Raw genomic sequence first — 20514 nt, 5'->3', positions numbered from 1 at the left:
ATCGATACAATCATGATTTTGAATCATAGAGTTGCAATGACGGAAAAGGAAGACTTTAACCGACAAATGTGCAAATTCGATCCGTTAAACCGGATCATGCAAATAAATATCTGTTTGGATTCCTTCCTCGTGAAGATCTCCCATGTCTGTTAGAACAGGTTATTGTTTTAAGATATTTTTTCTCGTTGTCCATTTAATGGCAGGGATATAATTAGGCTTGAAACAAATTTTGATACTAATTAATTAAATTAAATTAATTGGTTATTTAACCCATTGTTTTTATTCTTCTCTAATCTTTAACTTGAGTAGTGCAACTGTCAGCAATCTCCTCTTCTATTTACGTTTGTCAATGGCCTTTGGCTCCAACATTGCAATTAATTGTTTCACTGAATCCACTAACACAAAATGACTTTTACGTCTTAGGTGGGAGATTTCATAGTTCGAATTACTCAACTGAAAACCGGTGATCCATGCGAACTTATTTTGTCTCTGCGTGTTTCTCACCAAAATTCACCATCTGCAGTAAGTCCAAAATGATTGTTTCTTTTTTTTTTTTAATCCAAATGGCAACTCTGATGCTTAACTTCAAATTGCATAATTTTGAACTAAATCATAATTTATTTGCATGTAATTAAGAATACCAAATGATAGTATCATAAAACTGACCTTTTTTGTGAGCTGTCGCTCTGAAATAAGCCATGGATCCAATTTTGAAATTCAATTTAAATTTAAGATAAATTATAGATTAGACATGTAATAATACATAGGCTGAAAAGGAAAGATGGCAAAATTGAATGGTTGACAACTCAAGAAAATAGATTTAATTCTCTTAAAGAACTCATTGACGCATATGTCTGCAGCAAGAAACCAATCAATCCTGAGGTATACTACTCAATCTTCCTCTGATTTGGTGATGTCAAACAAGAAGTGAAGATTTTTTAAATTATATTTAAATAGAAGCAAGAGATACGCCCCTCTGAATTTCCCAAAAGCTTTGAATTTTGGGTTTATTTTTATATACATCAGACGTCATAAACTTAAGAAGATCAACGTTGATTTGAAAATCTAAAAATCCTAAAAACTATTTTGCATATTTTTTTAAAATACTGCATAAGTTCTTGTTTTATATGATGAGTGAATTCACTTTTCCATTCTTATAGATAAAAACATCTCAGTTAATTCGTCCAGTTTCACGACAAACATGGGAATTTTTACATGAAAATATTATACTAAAAAATATGCTTGGAGAAGGACAGTTTGGTGAAGTTCACGCAGGTGAAGCAGTAATTGATGGTAAAAAAGTGCCAGTGGCTGTCAAAATTGTAACTGTTTCAAATTCTCCACAAACTTTTTATATTATGATTCTACAAAGCTAAAAGTAATATTCTCCCAATTAAAGGGTGAAAAAAGTAACTGAAAAAAAAGCAAGAAAAGTAATTAGTTCTATTTAATAACTTCATAATTTTGAAGCATTTATAAGAAAAGTGCTAAAATGGTCCTGAAATCTGAGCTCTACTGCTAGCTTATAACTACGGTAGACAAATTATCTGATCTCTCTTCAGGTTTGTTGCATATTTTAGGCAAAAACAATTAAGGATAAAAAGAACATACAACAGGCCAAGGAAAAAATAAAAGAGATGATGCATGAAGCAAGACTAATGCGATATTTTAATCATGAAAATGTTGTGAAAATTCTTGGAGTTGCTGTTTGCCGTGAACCATTGATGATCATCATTGAAATGGTTTAATAATAATTTATAGCTAAATTCTAAAATGACTATAGTGGTGATATATTGTTAAAGACAGGAAATCCAAGACCGTAATGAATTCTTGCTGCTTACAGGTGAATGGTGGTTGCTTGTCAGATGTACTGGAATCTCGGAAAGGGAATGTTGATGAGGATGAAAAAATTGAAAACATGTCACTAGGCTCAGCTCGTGGTCTTGAATATATCCACGCACAAAAAATCATTCATCGGGATATTGCGGCTCGTAATGTGTTGTATACGAAGAATCGGGTAGCGAAAATTAGTGATTTCGGAATGTCAAGGCATGGTGATTTTTATGAGATGTCAAGAGGGAACAAAAAAGTGCCATTGAGATGGACGGCACCGGAAAGTATGGTAGCATATCAGTATACACCGAAAACGGATGTCTTCTCGTTTAGTATTCTGCTATGGGAAATTTTTTCGGATGGCGACGAACCGTACAAAGGGATGACAAGTATTGAAGTAAAACGAATGGTTCGTTTTTTATTAAAATGCCGAGAGAAATTTATCCTCATCCAAAATATGCTATTAATATTCAGATAATAATTGATAAGACATTAATGTAAATATTTTTCTTTTCGCAGATCTCATGCGGCGAGCGTTTGAAAAAACCGGAAGGATGTCCAGATTCCATATTTCAAATAATGAGGAAATGTTGGGAGCAAAATCCGGATAATCGATTCTCCATGTCAGAGGTTGATCCAATGATTTCATTTCAATCGATTACTAGAAATTTCAAAATGTCTCCATTTTTGGGAAGATGTAGTGGTTCTCTTCAGTGATATTCAACTTACTCAATAAGTTTTCCCGCTCAAAAGAACAACAAAGATTTTCTTAAGTATCAAGGTAAACAGAAATATATTTGTTATTTAAAGTGGTTTTAATCATTGGCTGTTTTCATAATTTTTAATAAACTTTCAACTTTTTATTTCCTAGTAATTTTTGTAATTTTTCCATTTAATCTTTTGATTATTTAATTTCCAATTAGATTCTATATATCCTCCATTGTTAATCGTTTGAATGTTCAAAACGCGAATTACAGGTTGTAAAACAAATTGAAGATGTAATAGAACATGCACATTCGGAAGAATCTGAAGTTCAATCAAGGTTAAATACTGCTGTACATTCTGCAGAGAAAGCTAGTTCGAAAGATGACCTGGATGACTTGAATGAACCCTCACGGATTTTAATTTCTCAGGTATTTTAGCCCAAACTATATGTTACTTCCATAAATTTTGCTTCTCTTAGCTTAAACACTTTCTGACCATCGTTGTTTTGCTCTATATCTCTGTAGAATATAAGAGAGAAAGTTAATTTTTCTTTCTGTAAGCGCAATCGTTACTCGATTCTGAACAAAACACTCTTTCATGCAAATATTTCATTTCATTACCACTTTTTAGCTAATGTTTTATATTTTAAAAGTAAATTTTCCAGACCAAGAGAAAGCAAAAGAAGCATCATAGACGAAAAAAAAGACAAAAGTTACGGATGCACAAGAAGTCAGCTGAAACTGACGAGTATGACATTTACTGATATATTGAAAATGCTTTGACATCTTTATGCTTATCAATTAAAAACGAATAGTTTTTGTACCAGTTCAATTCAAATGCATATAAAATGCATGCTTGTCAGCCACATCTTCACTAAGCCAATTGCGCAGGATTAATTTTTTTATACAAATAAGAGCATTCTACAAAAGTTGAAATTATTTTTATTTTTCAGTGGACAGAAGAGACCAAAGATACGACATCATCAGCATATGAAATCGTCACATAACATATTATAATATGCATTCCATATGCAATTAATTAATTAAATCTAGAGAAATAATTTGGACTAATGTTGAAATAAGCATTTGTTATCAAAGTTGCAAATGAATTAATTCCGCTAGACGAGCAAACTTTGCGAACCAATTTAAAAGTCTTCAGAAATAAAAACGAGCATTCGAAGTCTTTTCTAAAATCACATAAACGAGTTGAGAGAGTAAAGCTCTTTTCATCATCTCTGATTGATTTTTGTTTAATGATAAATTTTTGACATTCTTCCTCTCTCAAATCAACAACTTCCCAATGTCATTCGTCATCATTCGCAAATGTGTTTAAGTTCTGTTGCTACGAGCGTCTTTCATTCCTAAAATCCCTTAAGATTTTATAGGCATGCTACATACGTTTTATATTCACTTCATGCATAATATTAACATGTTCCAGAAACTAAAACACTTCAAAAGTGTATGTCTGAGGTTTGGATAATTGATGATGCTATAAGTAGAGAGCAAATAGCTTTCATAAAACAGAGCTTAAAAAATTTGCCGCATACACCATTACTACTGAACAGACATACACATACACAGTTAATAAAACTGAACAATTTATCAAAAGTTGCTTTCTTTTCACTTTTTTAATCAACTTGGTTTGATGTCTCGAATTTAATGAAATTTATTCACTTTGCACATATGCCGAAACTTTAAAATTGACAATGATAAGCAAATACTAAAGGAAGGGAACAACTCAGAAGCTAAGGAAGGAAGACAACCTGACCTTTATTTGACTCTCTGAGCCATAGAGATCTTAAACTGTAATCAATAGTTTAGGGGCAGTGCCATGGAAGTGACAATGTACAAACAGGTAAATAATGTATAAACAGTATCAAACATACACAACACTCGAAACCAGCATTTTTTTTTTTTACAGAAGTCAAGACCAGTATTGATTTTGTGATTCTCATCAATTCTATCAATTTCAGGAAACAATGTTCCAGTACTCAGTGTTATTATTCACATTATTCCATATCTTATCGGAATCCAGTAGAATTCTCGAAATGATGCAAAGTATAGCAATTCGAGGACAGCTGAAATGCGGTCAGAAAAATGTGGTCAACACAAAAGTTGTTTTAGGCATAGATATCGAATTCGGTTTGTTTCATTCGAGTGAATTTTTTGTAACCCAAACTTTGTGAAATAAGTCTTGCTTCAAGGGAGAGAAAAGTTGCATCGGCTCTATGATTAATCTTTCTCCGAATATTAAATAATTATCGTTAACTGTTAAATGTTTTTAATTATTGATTATTTTAAAATAGAGGTTGATCTTCAATATATTTTTCCGGTTTTTTGAGAAATATGAAAATTTGCTATCCAGGAATTCTTCCCTTATCGGTTGTTTCATTTGACGTTTACTGTAGTTTCAGGAGTGAAATATTATTAGCTAAATTTACTCTGTAGTTCTCACTTCACATGGAATATACTTTGGCGTGCTCCCCAAACAAAAGCAGAATATTTTCTTTTATATCCTGAATTGCGAAATTTCGGGTGAGACAAAGTATTTTCGCTGATTATAATTATGTTTCCAGTGGATGAGCAGATTTTGGCGATTGCTAGAACAAACATAACGGGATGGTTCGAGTTGAAAGCAACTATTATATCAGCAGATAATGTTAGACCGTTCCTTCATGTCTATATTAGCCCGTCCAGCGGAATCAAGGTATCATTTTGATAATCCCTAATCATAATGAACCTTCTGACTAAACAATATCTAAGTATTTTCAGCAAATATATCCCATCCAATCAGCTTACTTCAACCAATATTTCTTCCTTCCCAGCATTATTTTCTGAAATATAATTCAAATCTTCAGTGTCGTCAACGTTACAAACAACTGATACCACATGAATTCATAACAAAGTATGGTCGACCAGAACTATGGTACGATGCCGGTATCGTTGACTTACAGGAGGTTTGTGTAAAACTGCCAGATGAAACAAGCTGCCTGAACAAAGACGATTCCTCCTTCGAGATAACGGAGAGCCTTGAGAAAGATACAAACACTCTTTACTAACTCTCTTTCACCTCTTTTGGAAGTTTATTCAAGACATTTCATTTGAATTAACTTTGCAAAAGGTACAGAGAGGATTGAGTTATTGGAATGTGGAACATCAATGATAGAAATATAACAGCCATCCTTTCTTTCTTCCTCTACAAAATATTAGAAAAGAAACCCGAGCCTTCTGAAACTTCATCCTTGCATACGAAAATCAAAATTGGATTCAAAGGTCGCACCTAATTTCAATAAGGCACTCACGGTGCCCAATACCAACTTCGTGAAATTTTGACACAATACTTTAAAGATGAAGAAATAAAACCTAATTCTCCTTCCCCTATGCATTTTAGTTGACCGATAGTTGATGGTATCAACTGTCTCTTGGATATTTTATTTTGGGAAATACCAAATTCACAGACCTGTCAAGTATATAAAGGATTACAAAGTAAAACATTTCATATGATTAATCAGAATATCCAAATCCTACTAAAAATCTCAAATCACCTTTTTCTTCAGGAATAACAATACATGATGACAACTGAGGAATACAGTATACAATAATAACTGGGAAATACAATACATAATGGTAACTGGGGAATAGTTTCTTTTGAAACTTTGCGAAAATAAAATAATGAACTCAATAAGAGCCCGTTAACAGCAGTATCCATAGCATCAAATGCAACAGTGAAAGAATAAAACATGAATTTGTGCTTGAAATTTCACAATCTCCAGTAAAAATTAAAAATAAAAGGTGATGAAGTGAGAGGGTAGCACTATTAATTACGGTTAAGAATAATTTAATACAAAGACATTGAACATAACACCTACTCACTAAACACACCTTGTTATTTAAGAGTCATGAAATTCAGATCATCTCAATTTTCGATTTTCTACTATAACAATAACTTACGTCTAGAATAATTATAAAAAGTCACATTTACAGCTGGAGTAATTAAGAAAGCAAAAACTAGAAGAAGTTGCAAAGTACTTTCCACAGAATTTTTTTCCTGTCAACGAAATTTGAAAAATCAAAACATGAACTCTCAATTATAGGAATAGTCTGTTTTGCAGTGCTTTTCAAGCAGCTTTCAACAACTCAACAACAACTTTTAAAAATGCTTTGCAACACTACGACAATCAGAAGAAAGCACAAGCACAATGCACAGATACACCGCAAATTTTTTAGTCCCGTCATTCGAATATTCCTTTCATACGCTTCACATAAACGTCTATCAATTTCTGCTATAAAAAATCTTTTTATATTTATCTACAGAACTAAATCTTTGTTAAACTAATTATAATATCAGCTAACAAGTTACCAGGCCAACCAAACAAGCACTGAGTCAGTTTTCCTTCCTTTGCCTCAACCACTTCAAAAACACTCAATGCTGTTTGAAATACATAGATTTTCAGATTTACAAGAGAAGAAGAGGAAGAAACTTACTTTTCCTTTATTAAGTTCCGACAAATATGGTGCCATGCGTTCCTCTCCTACAAGCATAATCATTGCCACCAAGCATACAACGCTTTCTTTACGAATTGAACTACTCACATAATTATAGGTCTGGAAAGAAAATATTAACAAGCATTAGAAAATATATGAGAAGCTGTTGGAATTTTAAAAATGCCACATATGTGCAAACGAAAAATGTTATCACGGAAACCAAACTTACGCGCATAAAAATTAGCTTTCACTAATTTTTCCACAAGCTGTGAAAGTCCCGACCTATTAGAATACCAGAGTTCGTAAAACTAACGTCAACAATTGGTGGCGCCACTTCATCCAGGATCAACTCTAACTCAGTAGCACTAAGTGACTCAATCACTTTTGTTAACAGTTTGATAGCAATATGAATTTTCGGCTCGCCAACATCCGATTTAATAATGGCAAGGAGCACTCGCCGACATGTTGCAGATGAAACATGAGTAGCCAACACAACGCCACATTCTTCTGCTGCCGTTACCACCTCAAATAATAATCCCATTATCAAATAAATTTTAAAAGAACCATAATGAAATCACATCCTACTTATTACAACATTCAGGATATGTCAAATATACATGTTTAGATTTTTTTTGCCATCAAAATACCCATTCTTAATAGCCAAATAGCTTTTCTTTAAATAAAATTCTTTCCTTTAATTCTCAATTCTTTTCTTTGAATAAAAGGGAAAACGCTGTTACAGCTATTAAATGTTACACAGCAAATCAAACACATCAGCGCCAGTTGCAGTTGTTACATTCCTTGCACTGAATGGTTTGATAATATTTTATGCTTCGCTCATGCACTCAGTGTGAAACTTGATAACTTTAATTAACAAGATAGGTGTCTGCACATGCTGCAGTGACTAAGGCATTTTAATGGAAAGAATTTCACTCACAAGTTTCGATTCATCCGTACAAGCATCGAGAACACGCATCAGCGCCATTTCCGCGAATTCATTGAAACGAGAAGCTTGTGCGTAACTTGAAAAAACGAAGTGGCTTCAAGAACTAATCAACAATTTATCCATATTTAAATTTCATATAAAGTTCAAAAGTTAGAAAATAAAAGCTTAAAAAGAGATGGAACAGTATAAAAGACTAAAAATTCAAAGCTGCTTTTAAAATATATCGGAAAACTATTCGTACCAAATTTCCTTCAAAAGTTTTAATGCCATTCGACGGATATTTTCATCATTATCCTTGAGTGTTTCAATGAGCAATAAAAATACCATTTTAAAATGCTTATCCCAAAGGGAAAATAAATTATCACGCGTGATCTGTGACAGTACCAACATCGCCCTCTGCCGCTCTTCACTTCTACAAACCGTACAAACATAAGTGAAGTTTTCTTTCAAACAGAAATAAGATTAGCAATGAAGAAAAGTCAGCAATTCTTGAATGAAGGAATTTTTCTTGAAGATTATGAAAATGCAGGTTCTTAGAAAAAAACTGACCTTTGGTTATGAAGCGAAAGTTCCTCGCCTATCTTGGTTATTAACTCTTCCTGTTGTTCCGGATCATTTGCAAGACCTTGTGGATCCAAGATATAACCAGATAACGACTGGAAACCACTCAATAATTAAAAAAAATGGTCATAAAAATTCTATCTAACACCTCAGTGTGAAAAAGATGCCATTGAACAATTCAACAGTTTGAACGGCATAGTGTACAACAGCTGTAAGCTGATACACTGACAGTAATAAAATTACAATTAAAACAAGAATCAACGAAACAAGTCGGTAAACGAACTCCACTCTGATCCTCGTTGCTTGAACGTCGTAATGGAACACCATCATACGAGCTGCGAACTAAACCATTTATCAGCTGAGGTGATGCACGAGAAGGTGACATTGGTAAACCTGCTCGCCGATCAACAAAATCATTAATCTACAAACAAACTGCAAAGATTCTACATCCCAATAAATCAACTTTGTCATCTATAAACGGACATTTTGAAGAATCAGACCCACATTAAAAACGATTATTTATGGGAAAAATCAAGTGCACACCTGTGCTGTTGTTTCTAATATACCCGCACGTGCTTCGTTTGTGCTGAAACAGTGAAACTTTTGCAAAAACTGAAAGAATTTACACATCAAATTCTATTTCTGATGCGCTCCGGCACTGACTTAAGAAAAAATATTCGAAACAACTCAAATATATCACTGAAAGATGACCAGATCAAAAAATGTCCATTCAGTGGAACCAGCGTGTAAATACATTCCAGAAGCAAAATTAGAAGTGAAATGTTAAGTATCTTTAGCTTTCCTCCCTTCAGAATGAAAAATCATTAAAACATACTTGATCCCATTGCTAGCTGATAAACAAAAGCTATTTTTACGAATAATAGCTCGCAACCGATCTTTCAGATCATTTGGAAAAGTAGCAAGCATCGAAGTGAAATCACTCGCATTTAGATGGAACATATCACACACGATTTTTTCACTGATCTAAAAAAAGGACACAAATTCCAATTGAAGTAAATTTGAGATATTAAAGTACGAAGCTAACTCGAGTAAAACAGCGATTAAAAAAAAAATTCTGGCCTTAACCAAAGTAACACTGACGAGATTATAGCTTATTATTCTGGATTTTTTTCCTACAGTTCATCGTACTCAAAATTTGAAGTCGGGACATTTCAAAAAGAAATACTGTATAATAATAAGCAAAATAAACAGTGAAATGTAATTTTGAATTTCAAGGTAAATTAACAACACATCAGCTTTAAGCAATGGGAAAATCGAAAACAGAGAGAATACAAGTAAATTTTGCAACAAGACCAAGAAATACATTTGCAAATCCAAAAATAATACCGCCATCAAACAAATGTTTTTTGGATCGTCTACCCATTGGAATATTTTACTAACTGCTTGTCGAACTTCGCTTTGGTTCATCGATGGAGCTGAATCCATGCCACACATTAAATCATGCAAGTACATCAGCAATCCATACTTTATCTACAAATTTCGTTCCTGAATTAAGATTGAAGAATTGCAAATTTGAAAAAACCATCCGAATCTACAAGTGACAGCATTTTATTATCTCCATATTCCTTCGTTTTACCTCAAAACATGTTTTACCTTGACATTAACATTATTTCGCACCGGATCACGGATAAACTTGCAAACAGCGTGCAATTGCTTTTCTGGATCAAAACTTGTCCGTACAATTTCCGTCATAATTCGATATTTTTCCAGATTACTAGGCAGAACATCCGTAGAACACTTCGTTACTAGTTTTGGTATTAACAAATTCAACCAATCGTTCAGCTCCTCATGGTAACGACGTATCAAAGCTATCAATGTATCGGCAAGAGGTTGCAAAAGCTGGAATAAAAATAAATTTAATTCCCGGAAAACAAGGAAATACTGAAAAGCATGTTGGCTATCAATTCTTATTGTTGTTCTTTGATCAAACTAACAAATGATAATAAAACAAGTAATTTAAACGATCTTTCTTTTTAGAAGTTTTTTTAGGAATTCGATCACTTCCATATAACAGCTCAGTGGGAAAATTTAAAATCACCTACTTTATGAGCACCTTCACCAATCAGTGGATTTAAACGTTCAATAATTTTTTTCAAATCCACTGTATTAATCTGTTTTTCACTTGAAATAATAGTGAACAGTGCTTTTAAGCCTTCCTTCTTCTCTGTAGTAGACGACGAGCCACAGCAAGAAAGTGCAGTTGCTAACTCCATTGTCTCAAACCTGTTATGGAGATTTTATTGAATTTTATAACATTTCACTGAATAAAAGCCTCATAAAAGTTGATAAGACATCTGAAAAATATTGAGTCTTGATCGATTTACTAAATCTTTCTAAATCAAAATATTGGAAAAGCACATCTACTTCTACCCCCAATTAGAGAGAACAAAAAGTATTAAAAGATTTCGCAAGAAACATACCTAAATGAATCACTGCTAACAGAAGCGTGGTCTTCTGATTCGTCTACCTGGATTTTCTGAAAACTTTGACACCAATTTTCGACCAATTATTTGCCAAAATATTTGTTGGATTTAAATTCCGTAAACAAAATTTAAAGATCTAGCTACTGAAACGCCTAAAACATAGATCTATTACCGTTCTGCTGCTCACTTGTGATCGAGGAGGAACACGTGCAGGGAAACGAGAAGCTGGTGATGTGCTTCGACTACCGGCTGAAAATTTTAACAAGTTATTTAACTTTTTCTTGACCGCAGATACAGGTGTCCATAACCATAAAATGGCAGTATTTTATACAAAAAAAATGCAGTCTTTGACCTGTTCTGCTTCCGATTTTATCACTAAAAGAAAAAACATACGCTGAGATCTAACATAATTCGTTGGTGTCGGCGGTATACGCCGTAACGATGAAACGAACTTCTGTGATGCTGAAGATAAACGTTGCGCAGCAGTTGTTCTCATTTGGGTCGCTGTAAATGCAAAGAATGTTTTTAGTTATTATAAATTAAAAGGAAATTTTATCAAAGACATTTAGTACGGATGAACTTTTGTGGGTTTTTTTGAACATGAAAAAAAAACACACGAGATTGTGAAATTGAAAGCTTACTTGAAGGGGTCCCATTTACTTGCTGAAGAGGCCCACCCCACTTAGGAGCTGTTCGTACAGAACGATGAGCAACACGCCTTACTGCACCAGGATCTATATCTGACGTCGAACGTCCAGCATAGTATGCGGGACTTGCTATAATTTCCAGTCATAATAAATTAATAAAATGAGTAATCAATCCAATGGAATTATCATAAGAACTTTCCAATGTTTTGAAAGCAAAAGTTCAAAACAGAAATTATTTTAGGAGAAGGCATGATACTGCATAAAAATTTTCATCTCGAAAATCCATCAACAATCACGTCTAATATAGTCCCATTTCAAGCGAATAGTTTTTAACTTACAATTCATAAGTAGAAAAGAAGAGAATAATAAGAAGTCGACAATGAGCAATACCTTTATGAAGTACATAAGCAGCATTTCGTTGTGAAATAGGTAAAGTGTCTCGTTCAGAAATAATTGATTGTGATGAAGACGATTGCGATACGAAGCCAGACAATGTTCGCTGCCTTGATGGATCCAAAGTCTACAAATTTTGCAAAATATGTATGACTTCTCTCAAGATTAACATGATATTCAAAAATCACCTTCCAAATGTTAATAGAAAAAGTGCTTAAAAAAAATATTATTTCTGAATTAATGATGTGTGATTTGTTAATAATTTTGACCGTTAATATTTAATAAGTGATTTTCTATACCTGAAGCTGGTTCCAATATTCTTCGATTCAGTTGTTTATGTTATGCTTTAGTAGTTTAAAGATGCTGGAGATGAAAAAAGCTGAGGTTCGGACTTAATGCAGCAGTTCTAGACACTTGAACTGTAGATAAAGTTATGACTAACTTTGTAAAGCATATCAGCTTGTTTCTTGTATTCCTGATCTAGTTGCATGAAAAGCCCGCGACCAATTCTGCGTGTTTCTGGATCAGCATCATTTATGCTTGCCTAAAAAACTACTTATTTCTTATCAATCATTATCCCAATTCAATAGTAAAACAGTGGGAACAGATTTTTTTAAATATTTTTTTCTTACCTTAATACATTCCAAAAAAATGTTCATGTTCTTTTCTACTATTTTGCTGTCCCAAAGAGTTAACGCCATTAAACACAATGATGCCGTATTCCTAAAAGAATGTGGAATTTGGGAATTTTGAAGATACTAATTTCAATTGCCAATTTTTAATAAAAACACATTGCACTTCGATCTTTCAAATTTTAAAAACTGAATTTACCTTCTAATCTCCTTTGACTTCGAAGACATTGCAGTCTGCAAATGAGGAAGTAATCTGGCGCTGCATATATGCTTAATAACGTACTGTAAAGCAAGCTGCGCACTTGTTGCCATTACCTTGGAAAAGACGCATATAATAATGAGCATACGTTAAAGAACAAGATTTGATTGAGTTTGATAAATACGTGGCATAAAAAAGTAATAACCTTGGCACTGTTCTGCATTAATGAAATAAGCGTTGGCATCAGTGCATCTATGACGCTAACCATCACAAGACCCAACCTTTCGCAGTAAAAACTGAAACAAGCATATAATCTATAGTGCATCTATTCCACTAGTTTGTTCATAATTTTACAGAGATCTGATAGTTCGCTAATCAGGCTAATATATTTAACTTATTCGGGAAAACTAGTAAAATAAGTGATCTCAAGCACATATAGGACGTAGCGAAACAACCACGGTAGAAACTGTTTTAGTAAGATATGAATGGAACAGAATTTGGAAATGAATAAAATACTTTTCAGATAAGAGTGCTATATTTTTATTATATTTTTATATTATGCTGTATTTTTTTGGAAAGTAGTTGATACACATTTTCATCTGAACTGCAAAAGCAACAAGATAACATACGCAATGGTAACGCATGCTTCGCGACACAACTGCGACCGCAAATCTTTAACGGAGGTGAGTAAACCTGCTTGCACTTCACGTACTTCTTCTGCGAAGTCCGAATAGTCCAAGCCTCCGCCAATAATCACTGCGCGCAATGTTTTTAGCTGCAATTTGAATTTTTTTTTGTTTAAAAATAGTGCTAACGTAATCATGCAAGTTTTCCCACTCCCACTAAACCTAAAACTTTCATGAAAACTGGAAATTCGCGAAGGAAAACAACAGACCGCAGTCATACGACGACTCCAATCTAAATCTGTGTTCTCAAGAACTGCACATGCATCGCTGATCTGATCCCTTAGTTGCTTGGACGAAAATACCTATATTTTCAAAATTTTTATTTCGATATCTTCAAAGTGATATATTTTATGGCTTTGATTAAAAATTTTTTACTATAGTGACAAATTAGAAAAAGCATTAAAATTTAAACTTCAAACTTTAGGTCAGGTCGAACTTATTTCTTCACACTAAAAAACAAGGAGACCCTTTTACATTTTAGAATAGTTAACTTTGTCTGTGATTTATCTAAGGTAATATATCCAACCAAGTAAAAAAAAATACATAACACATACGTTACACTTTGGAACCTCAGTAAACGCCCGCTGGAAAGCTTCATCGCTTACAGAACCAGCACTGCCTGAAAAAACAATAAAAGTTAATAAATGGCAGAATTTTGTTTGTTATTTGTGATTCCTTAAGGAAGAGGACGCATGATGTGTCTCACATCATCTGTAATATCATCAGTGCAAGGTGACATTTTCGTACAAGACAGATGGACTAAAAGTCACAGCAAGCTTCCCCAGATCTGTTGCTGCTGTGTGGACGAGAGATGAATTAGAAATTAATGCGAACTTACTAGACCCCTTCGAAGAAACAATAAGCGGCCTTTTATGTGCTGGTACACTGCTCGCTCGTTGCCATGCTGGTACTGAAGTCGAATTTTCTTGCTCCTCCAGTAACTGTCCCTTACGCGAGCCAATCATGCCCCGGTTTGCTAAGAAATGAAATAATCAAATTTTATCCAATTTTTTAACATTAAAATCTAATAAGTCAATATTACTCAATTTCTCAACGTTAAATCTTAAAGACAAAAATTTCAAGGGTTAAATAGGGTATTTAAGAGCGTTGTCCAAGGAATTTCTCCGCAATTAAACGACCAAAGTGAAAGATTTGCAGCTTACAAATATATATATATATACTGTATATATATATAGAGTACTACAATATAGTGTATAGTCGCACGTAATGTAACAGACATAATGCTTCCTCCGAATAAATAAACCGATGAGGTGTGCACGGATAAGAAAAAGAGTCAAAACGACGCAGTAGGAGAAGCATTCCACTTCCCCAGTCCATACACTCATCGGACGGTACAGAAAGTGGGACGAGGATTTTCAACACTCATCAGTGACGCATCCAACAACCAAACCAGTCGATGCACTTAAACTAGCAAAAAAGCGGACAGATAAGCACTACCAGATCTAGTCATATATGCTCTACGTACACGTTAGGATACATACTTGCGCGTATGGACAGATCTACAAACATACATGGATACATACTGAAACACACCAAACGTCCAGACATATGTACAAGCAGACTCATAAACATCTACAGACATCGATTTTACGTGAACCTTAACAATGGATAAGGATCGAAGGATGAAGCGACGATAGAATGAACTGCATTAGTTCATAGAGGTCTGTAAAGGCACTCATATTCAAATTATACAGTTTTTACTAGGCAAAGTTGACAAACTTCAAATTGAATATATATGCTTGAACTATGCCAAATCTACAGTAATACCTTTCACTACTTCCACACCTCATTGATTCGCATTGAAATAAAGAGCTTATTATAAAAAAGGGTGAAAAAATTGCTACGCCCTTGACAGACCTCAAGTCCGAAACGCCACTCATGAAAATTCACCATCTCGTTGTTATATGTTGTCTCTCTTCAACAAAAAATCAATAAATCCGCTCTATCAGTAACAAATTATTATTAAAGAAATGGTTGCAGTAATCTAAAACTATATTAACAGGAGTCAATGGAAACTACTATTGTGGATCAGGAATTTAATATTGTAATGTGCTGTTATGTAACTGGAATGAAAATTCTGGGATCGCTCGATTGAGAACATCAATCGAAAAAAATAAAAAGTTGCTGCAGCAATATACCGCCCGATTGAGGATGGAAATAAATCATTTGGGGGTCACTCCATTGCATGCCGTATCTGTAGTAACAGCCAGGATATTAGGGTAAAAAACTATTATTAAATGACAACTCTTAAATAATGGAAAGCTTAGTAATTCGCTACTAAATAAACATAATTAAATGTTTGTAATAAACTAATAAAAAAAATGATTAAAAAGGGGACAAGATTCTCTCCGGAACAGACATATCAATCCAGCAGTTCACTACCTGTCTGGAAAAATAAAAAGCCTTTTCAGCAACAACTTGAGTATTTTGAGAAATTTATAACAAAAAATGAAACATTTCGTCTCTTTAGTGTTGCACATATGATATCAAGAAAGCACGGATATAAATTCCTGCTTTCTTGATATCATATGTGGCAGACAGCAAATTATTATTTAACTATAACAACCATACAAGGTTAGCCATTGTCAAAAGATATTGGAGGAAATTTTCAAAAAAATTAAAAATAAAATCCAAATTCTAGGAAGACACGTCCGATATGGGAACATGCATTTCAAAAACAAGACAAAAACCCTTCACTACCAACTATTTTACAAAGTTTGCTATAAAAATAAACTTTGACTCTCCAAAAAAAAGTAATTCTAACAGACACTGCATGGTATCTCGCTCTATGGAGATTATGATGAATATTACATTCATCATAATCTCCATAGAGCGAGATACGCGTCATATATTCAGGGATCCATCTGCGAATCCCTTTATTCCAAATAAATTTTTAATTAGTCAAGCTACTTAATTAATTTTCTTCCCTTAATATGCCCCTCTCTCACTTCATTGATCAGAAACAAACTTGAAAAAGACGTACAACGTTTCAGAATGGGAAGCTACTAGCACGGTATAAAAACACCTTACCAATAACAGACGTGATTAAAGGAGGTTTCCTAAACATGCGGCCACTGTTCTGGTAATTTCAAAATATAGCACTTTCAGTATTCCTGAAATCTGGATAAAAATGAACGGGAGTAATAGTTAAGAATAGCCGAACGGCAAAATACGAACTTTGTGTATGCTTCTCGACAATGGCAACAACCTATGACTTAAATCTCCATTTAGAAAATTTCTTCTCAGCATATTCATTAGAAGAATGATATCGTTAATAGCCTGCACAAGATTGACACTAGGTCTGCACTAGACTGTATCATAACTCTACTTGCTAAGAACCAACACAGTATAATCCTACTAAGCGACTTAGGTGATTGGGATTACTGAAAAAGATATGCAGACAGATAGAAATCTGACTGTTTTTAGGAAGGGAGTGTTACTACAGCCACACAGTTGAAGGTTATCATTCCTACGGTTGAACAGATATAGAGAAGAGGAAGTAAAGAATGCCACACTACAGGTAGGACATCAGAGAGTGCGGTGTGACATATATCATGCCTAGCGCATTTGCTACAATTGGGAGTGTTGCAGAAAGATGAAAAAAAGACATCATTTGACCTAACCAAATTCTCTCCCATACTAATTCATCCCTATTACCTCTCCTGTATTGGTGTCACACTAATTGGAAGAAATTTCTAATCTTATCAACCTGTATACTACCCGAAATTAACACTACTTCTTATCATCATTTGGAACATTACGAAGCATTTTGCATACTGCTCATCAACACAATTCAGAAATGAAAAAATCTGAAAAGAAGTCATCGAAATGGAAACAGCCCTGAAGAGATTTCATTCTAACAAAGACTTCGATAACTTGCACTCATTTCCTCAGGAATCGTTCAGATCATTCTTAGACTCATAAATGGTCGCTAGTTCGGCCACCACTAGACCAAGGTAACACCCAACCTTCCACATATGCAAACATCATGCAGCAAATTAAATTTTACCGCCTTTATGAGATAATTGGGCGCGCAAATTTAAAAATGGAGTGGTCCTGAAAGGAAAACCGGATGGGAGTAGGTCGTTGTAGAACCAAAGTTGAGTGATTGGGAGTGGGGAGGGTTGGTTGAATTAATTAATCATTGCAATCGGTGAGTCCGGACTTAATATTCCTAAGGTTTAATTGCGGGATCCATTCTTCTAATCAGTTCTTCTTTCGAGATTTCTTGAGAAGAACCATGGACAGCCCTTCCTTTCTCATTTTATGCTATTCTAAACTCACATCTTGGAGTTAACTGAGGTTTTTGTGGCAGTTGTGGTCGTCGCGAGGATCGTCCAATACGCTGTGACGTAGTTGGTGTGTTGCTAGATGCATAGTTGCCATTCATTTGCGCTTCGTTAAAACGTGCCATTAACATTTGAAATCTAAAATAAGTTGCTTTAGGTATGAAATCCTTTCTTTGGTAATATTCAGATTTGATAGAAGGACCAATCATGCTCTCCTATACAGTTAACATGTTGGGAAAATACATCAGTAAGGCAATTGGACTAATAAGAGAGGTACGGATGACGTTTAATGAAATAGGTGTTTATTCACTCGTTGACAAGTCAGCGGAGATGCTTTAGGTCATCTGGCTTCGCTAAATCATTTCGCAGGAGCATCTTCAAGGCTTGCTTAAACAACCAAATGTAACCGAGATACTAAGGAAATTCGACTCAAGATATCATCGAATGTAAATTTTGTTTTCGAAATGAATTTATCTAGAATTCTACAATTCATTGACTCTCTGTACCACTTACGGCGTCGTAAAATGGCATAGTTAAAAGAAGAATTGCTGTTTATCTCTTCCTTCAAAATTTTTTAGTTTAACAAATAGATTTAAAGAAAATACCAACAAAGTTGTTCAATACTGGAATTTTAAATTTCATAAAAGAAAAAAGATTCGAAAATTTCGTAGGGGCTGAGCGATAAACATTCAAATCAGCTTAAATCTGAAAGGTATTTAGAAATTTCGAAGTACAAAGTGCTTTCTAAAAATACAAGTATTTTTAAACACTGTAGTTTAAAGATAAATGAAAGCAGTTCCTTCCAATTCTGGTTGATATTGGTTCAGTCCCCGAACTGTTCAGCAATGTCGACAAAGACGAATATTAAATTTGTGGATCAAATGCAGAGAAACAAATTTTATTTGAATAGGAGAGGCGAATCTCCGAAAAAATTTTTCTTAAAAGCGGGATAAATGCTGCTTTCATTGGCTTTTTATTCGCTTAGTCTTTAAAAAACAAAGACGAAAGGGCAACTAATGCGCAACGAAGTTCCATATTTGTATTCAGCTTTGATAGTACAATTACTATGTAATCAATAATGGTTTAAGAACTAAAACTAATAAGGTACATCAGTCCTAGGCATCTAGACCCTTTTAATGTTTTGGTAATTATAAGAAAGACTTTTCGCTCACAATTTTACTTCCTATCACAAATTTTATTTTAAACTAGATGACTGGTACAGTACCAAGCAAAAAACTATCTCCTTTTCAAGTAACGATTACTGAAGCTAATGGACAGAGTATCTGGACATTCTTCAGCCTAACATTTATCGCTTTTCTCGTAAAGGCAACATGACAGCCTGCTTTAAATTTATTTGAGATTGTATAGCTTCTAATCCTCATGGTTTCAAAGCTGGGAAAAGGCAGAAATAAAAGAGAGGTGCTCAAAGTTAATACATGTATAAATAACTTTAATATAGAGCTCACAAAGTTTTAATTTATCTCAAGATTTCTAATAAACTCAAAAAGTTGTTGATGAACATTGTACTAGTCGTCTCGGGACCGCACACTTCCTCATACAATTTTCGGGAAAGCTCAATTAAGTTTCTATTAACTTGACCTTGCCGATTACAGTAAGGTAAACAAACAGTCAAGCAGAAAGTGGAAATGAAACAATCTTTAAACATTGGTGGAAGTGGATAAATTGCTCCCACTTCGACTTCGGTAATCAAAATATTAAGAATCGTCCCTCATGAAATAAATGAGATGTAAGTTAAAACAAAGCCATACAAAATAATATGTTATTCTTATTACAAAATCAACTTGAAGTATACCAGACACTCCCACACTTTAAATGTGAAATGCCTAATTACCTTTCTGATTTAAGAAATATAAATAAATACTAATCGTATGTATTGTACATTCATAAAAGATAAACTTATGGTTGATGGGTCGCAACGGAAATCACGCTAATGTCAACCGCAACTATACCCTGCTCTTTTTTATTTATTTTTTATCAGGGAAAAACGATTGATAATAAGGAAGAAAAACTGTACGAAAATGAAGTTCCATTCATTCATTCAATAAATCACTTCTTACTAAACAAGTGATAGTGACATTCCTAACGTACCATTGGATGATGCGTGATGGCAAACACATTTCAAGCGGCAAATTTAAACATATGAGATGAAGCTGAATTTCACAACAATTTACAGCGAACTTGACCATTCTATTTAGAGTTTTTTCTTTTTTTTGAAGATCTTTGAAAAATCAATCCGAGAGATCAAAAATATATGATAATGTGCCAAGGGATAACATCCGTGGAGTTTTCATATGGCAGAACTTCAACAACGAAAAGATAGGAAGTGAAAAAGGGGCGAGAAACCAACACATTCAAGAAATAGAGAAAATGGTGAGCGAAACTGACGTCGGTTCTTAAATGAGGTGAAAGTGACTGTGAATGAAACGCTTTCGTATTAGCACTATCGGTGATCACTTATACTTTCATTCCGCAATCCATCTTTTGTGTACAATGACCTCTCTTATCTCTGTTGATCGATCACTTTTTGTACTAATTAATGACATATACTGATATTAATCTGGCGTATTCCTCTATCCCAAAATATGCAATTCCTTTCATGTTCGATGACAGCACAATTATATATATATATATATATATATATATATATATTATA

General features: G+C 34.0%; 3 protein-coding genes across 3 annotated transcripts in view; 2 read left to right on the top strand and 1 right to left on the bottom strand.

Moving 5' to 3' along the window:
• Positions 1-36: 36 nt before the first annotated feature.
• LOAG_05480 (TK/FER protein kinase) lies at positions 37-3231 on the top strand (the record flags this gene model as incomplete). The annotated part of the gene is made up of 9 exons (XM_020446868.1): positions 37-144; positions 424-522; positions 745-882; positions 1161-1322; positions 1581-1742; positions 1844-2242; positions 2353-2463; positions 2811-2966; positions 3169-3231. The coding sequence occupies 9 exons, from the start codon at positions 37-39 to the stop codon at positions 3229-3231; spliced, it is 1398 nt and encodes a 465-aa protein (XP_020302839.1).
• Positions 3232-4502: 1271 nt separating this feature from the next.
• Positions 4503-5598, top strand: LOAG_05479 (hypothetical protein). Its single transcript, XM_003141016.2, has 3 exons — positions 4503-4679; positions 5114-5244; positions 5396-5598. Exons 1-3 carry the CDS (start codon positions 4517-4519, stop codon positions 5594-5596), a joined length of 495 nt encoding a protein of 164 aa, XP_003141064.1. The 5' UTR covers positions 4503-4516; the 3' UTR covers positions 5597-5598.
• A 1022-nt stretch (positions 5599-6620) lies between these two features.
• LOAG_16727 (mast family protein) overlaps positions 6621-20514 on the bottom strand; it is an 18330-nt gene continuing 4436 nt past the window's right edge. Inside the window, exons 5-30 of the mRNA XM_020449377.1 lie at positions 17836-17978; positions 14369-14506; positions 14085-14149; positions 13740-13832; positions 13474-13619; positions 13050-13140; positions 12845-12960; positions 12646-12736; positions 12456-12557; positions 12011-12140; positions 11615-11749; positions 11367-11477; positions 11146-11222; positions 10971-11026; positions 10593-10773; positions 10144-10389; positions 9877-10020; positions 9365-9513; positions 9073-9115; positions 8813-8950; positions 8518-8624; positions 8210-8380; positions 7960-8044; positions 7336-7545; positions 7023-7142; positions 6621-6820 (exon numbers count right to left, since the gene is read on the bottom strand). Coding sequence (XP_020307107.1) covers positions 6770-6820; positions 7023-7142; positions 7336-7545; positions 7960-8044; positions 8210-8380; positions 8518-8624; positions 8813-8950; positions 9073-9115; positions 9365-9513; positions 9877-10020; positions 10144-10389; positions 10593-10773; positions 10971-11026; positions 11146-11222; positions 11367-11477; positions 11615-11749; positions 12011-12140; positions 12456-12557; positions 12646-12736; positions 12845-12960; positions 13050-13140; positions 13474-13619; positions 13740-13832; positions 14085-14149; positions 14369-14506; positions 17836-17978 — 3139 coding nt within the window. The 3' untranslated portion in view covers positions 6621-6769. The remainder of the gene's footprint in view (positions 6821-7022; positions 7143-7335; positions 7546-7959; positions 8045-8209; positions 8381-8517; positions 8625-8812; positions 8951-9072; positions 9116-9364; positions 9514-9876; positions 10021-10143; positions 10390-10592; positions 10774-10970; positions 11027-11145; positions 11223-11366; positions 11478-11614; positions 11750-12010; positions 12141-12455; positions 12558-12645; positions 12737-12844; positions 12961-13049; positions 13141-13473; positions 13620-13739; positions 13833-14084; positions 14150-14368; positions 14507-17835; positions 17979-20514) is intronic.

Source organism: Loa loa (assembly GCF_000183805.2).
Source record: "Loa loa unplaced genomic scaffold supercont3.15, whole genome shotgun sequence".
NCBI classification, from domain to species: domain Eukaryota; kingdom Metazoa; phylum Nematoda; class Chromadorea; order Rhabditida; family Onchocercidae; genus Loa; species Loa loa.
Note: the sequence above shows the minus strand (reverse complement) of the source record. Positions and strands in the feature narration are given on the sequence as shown.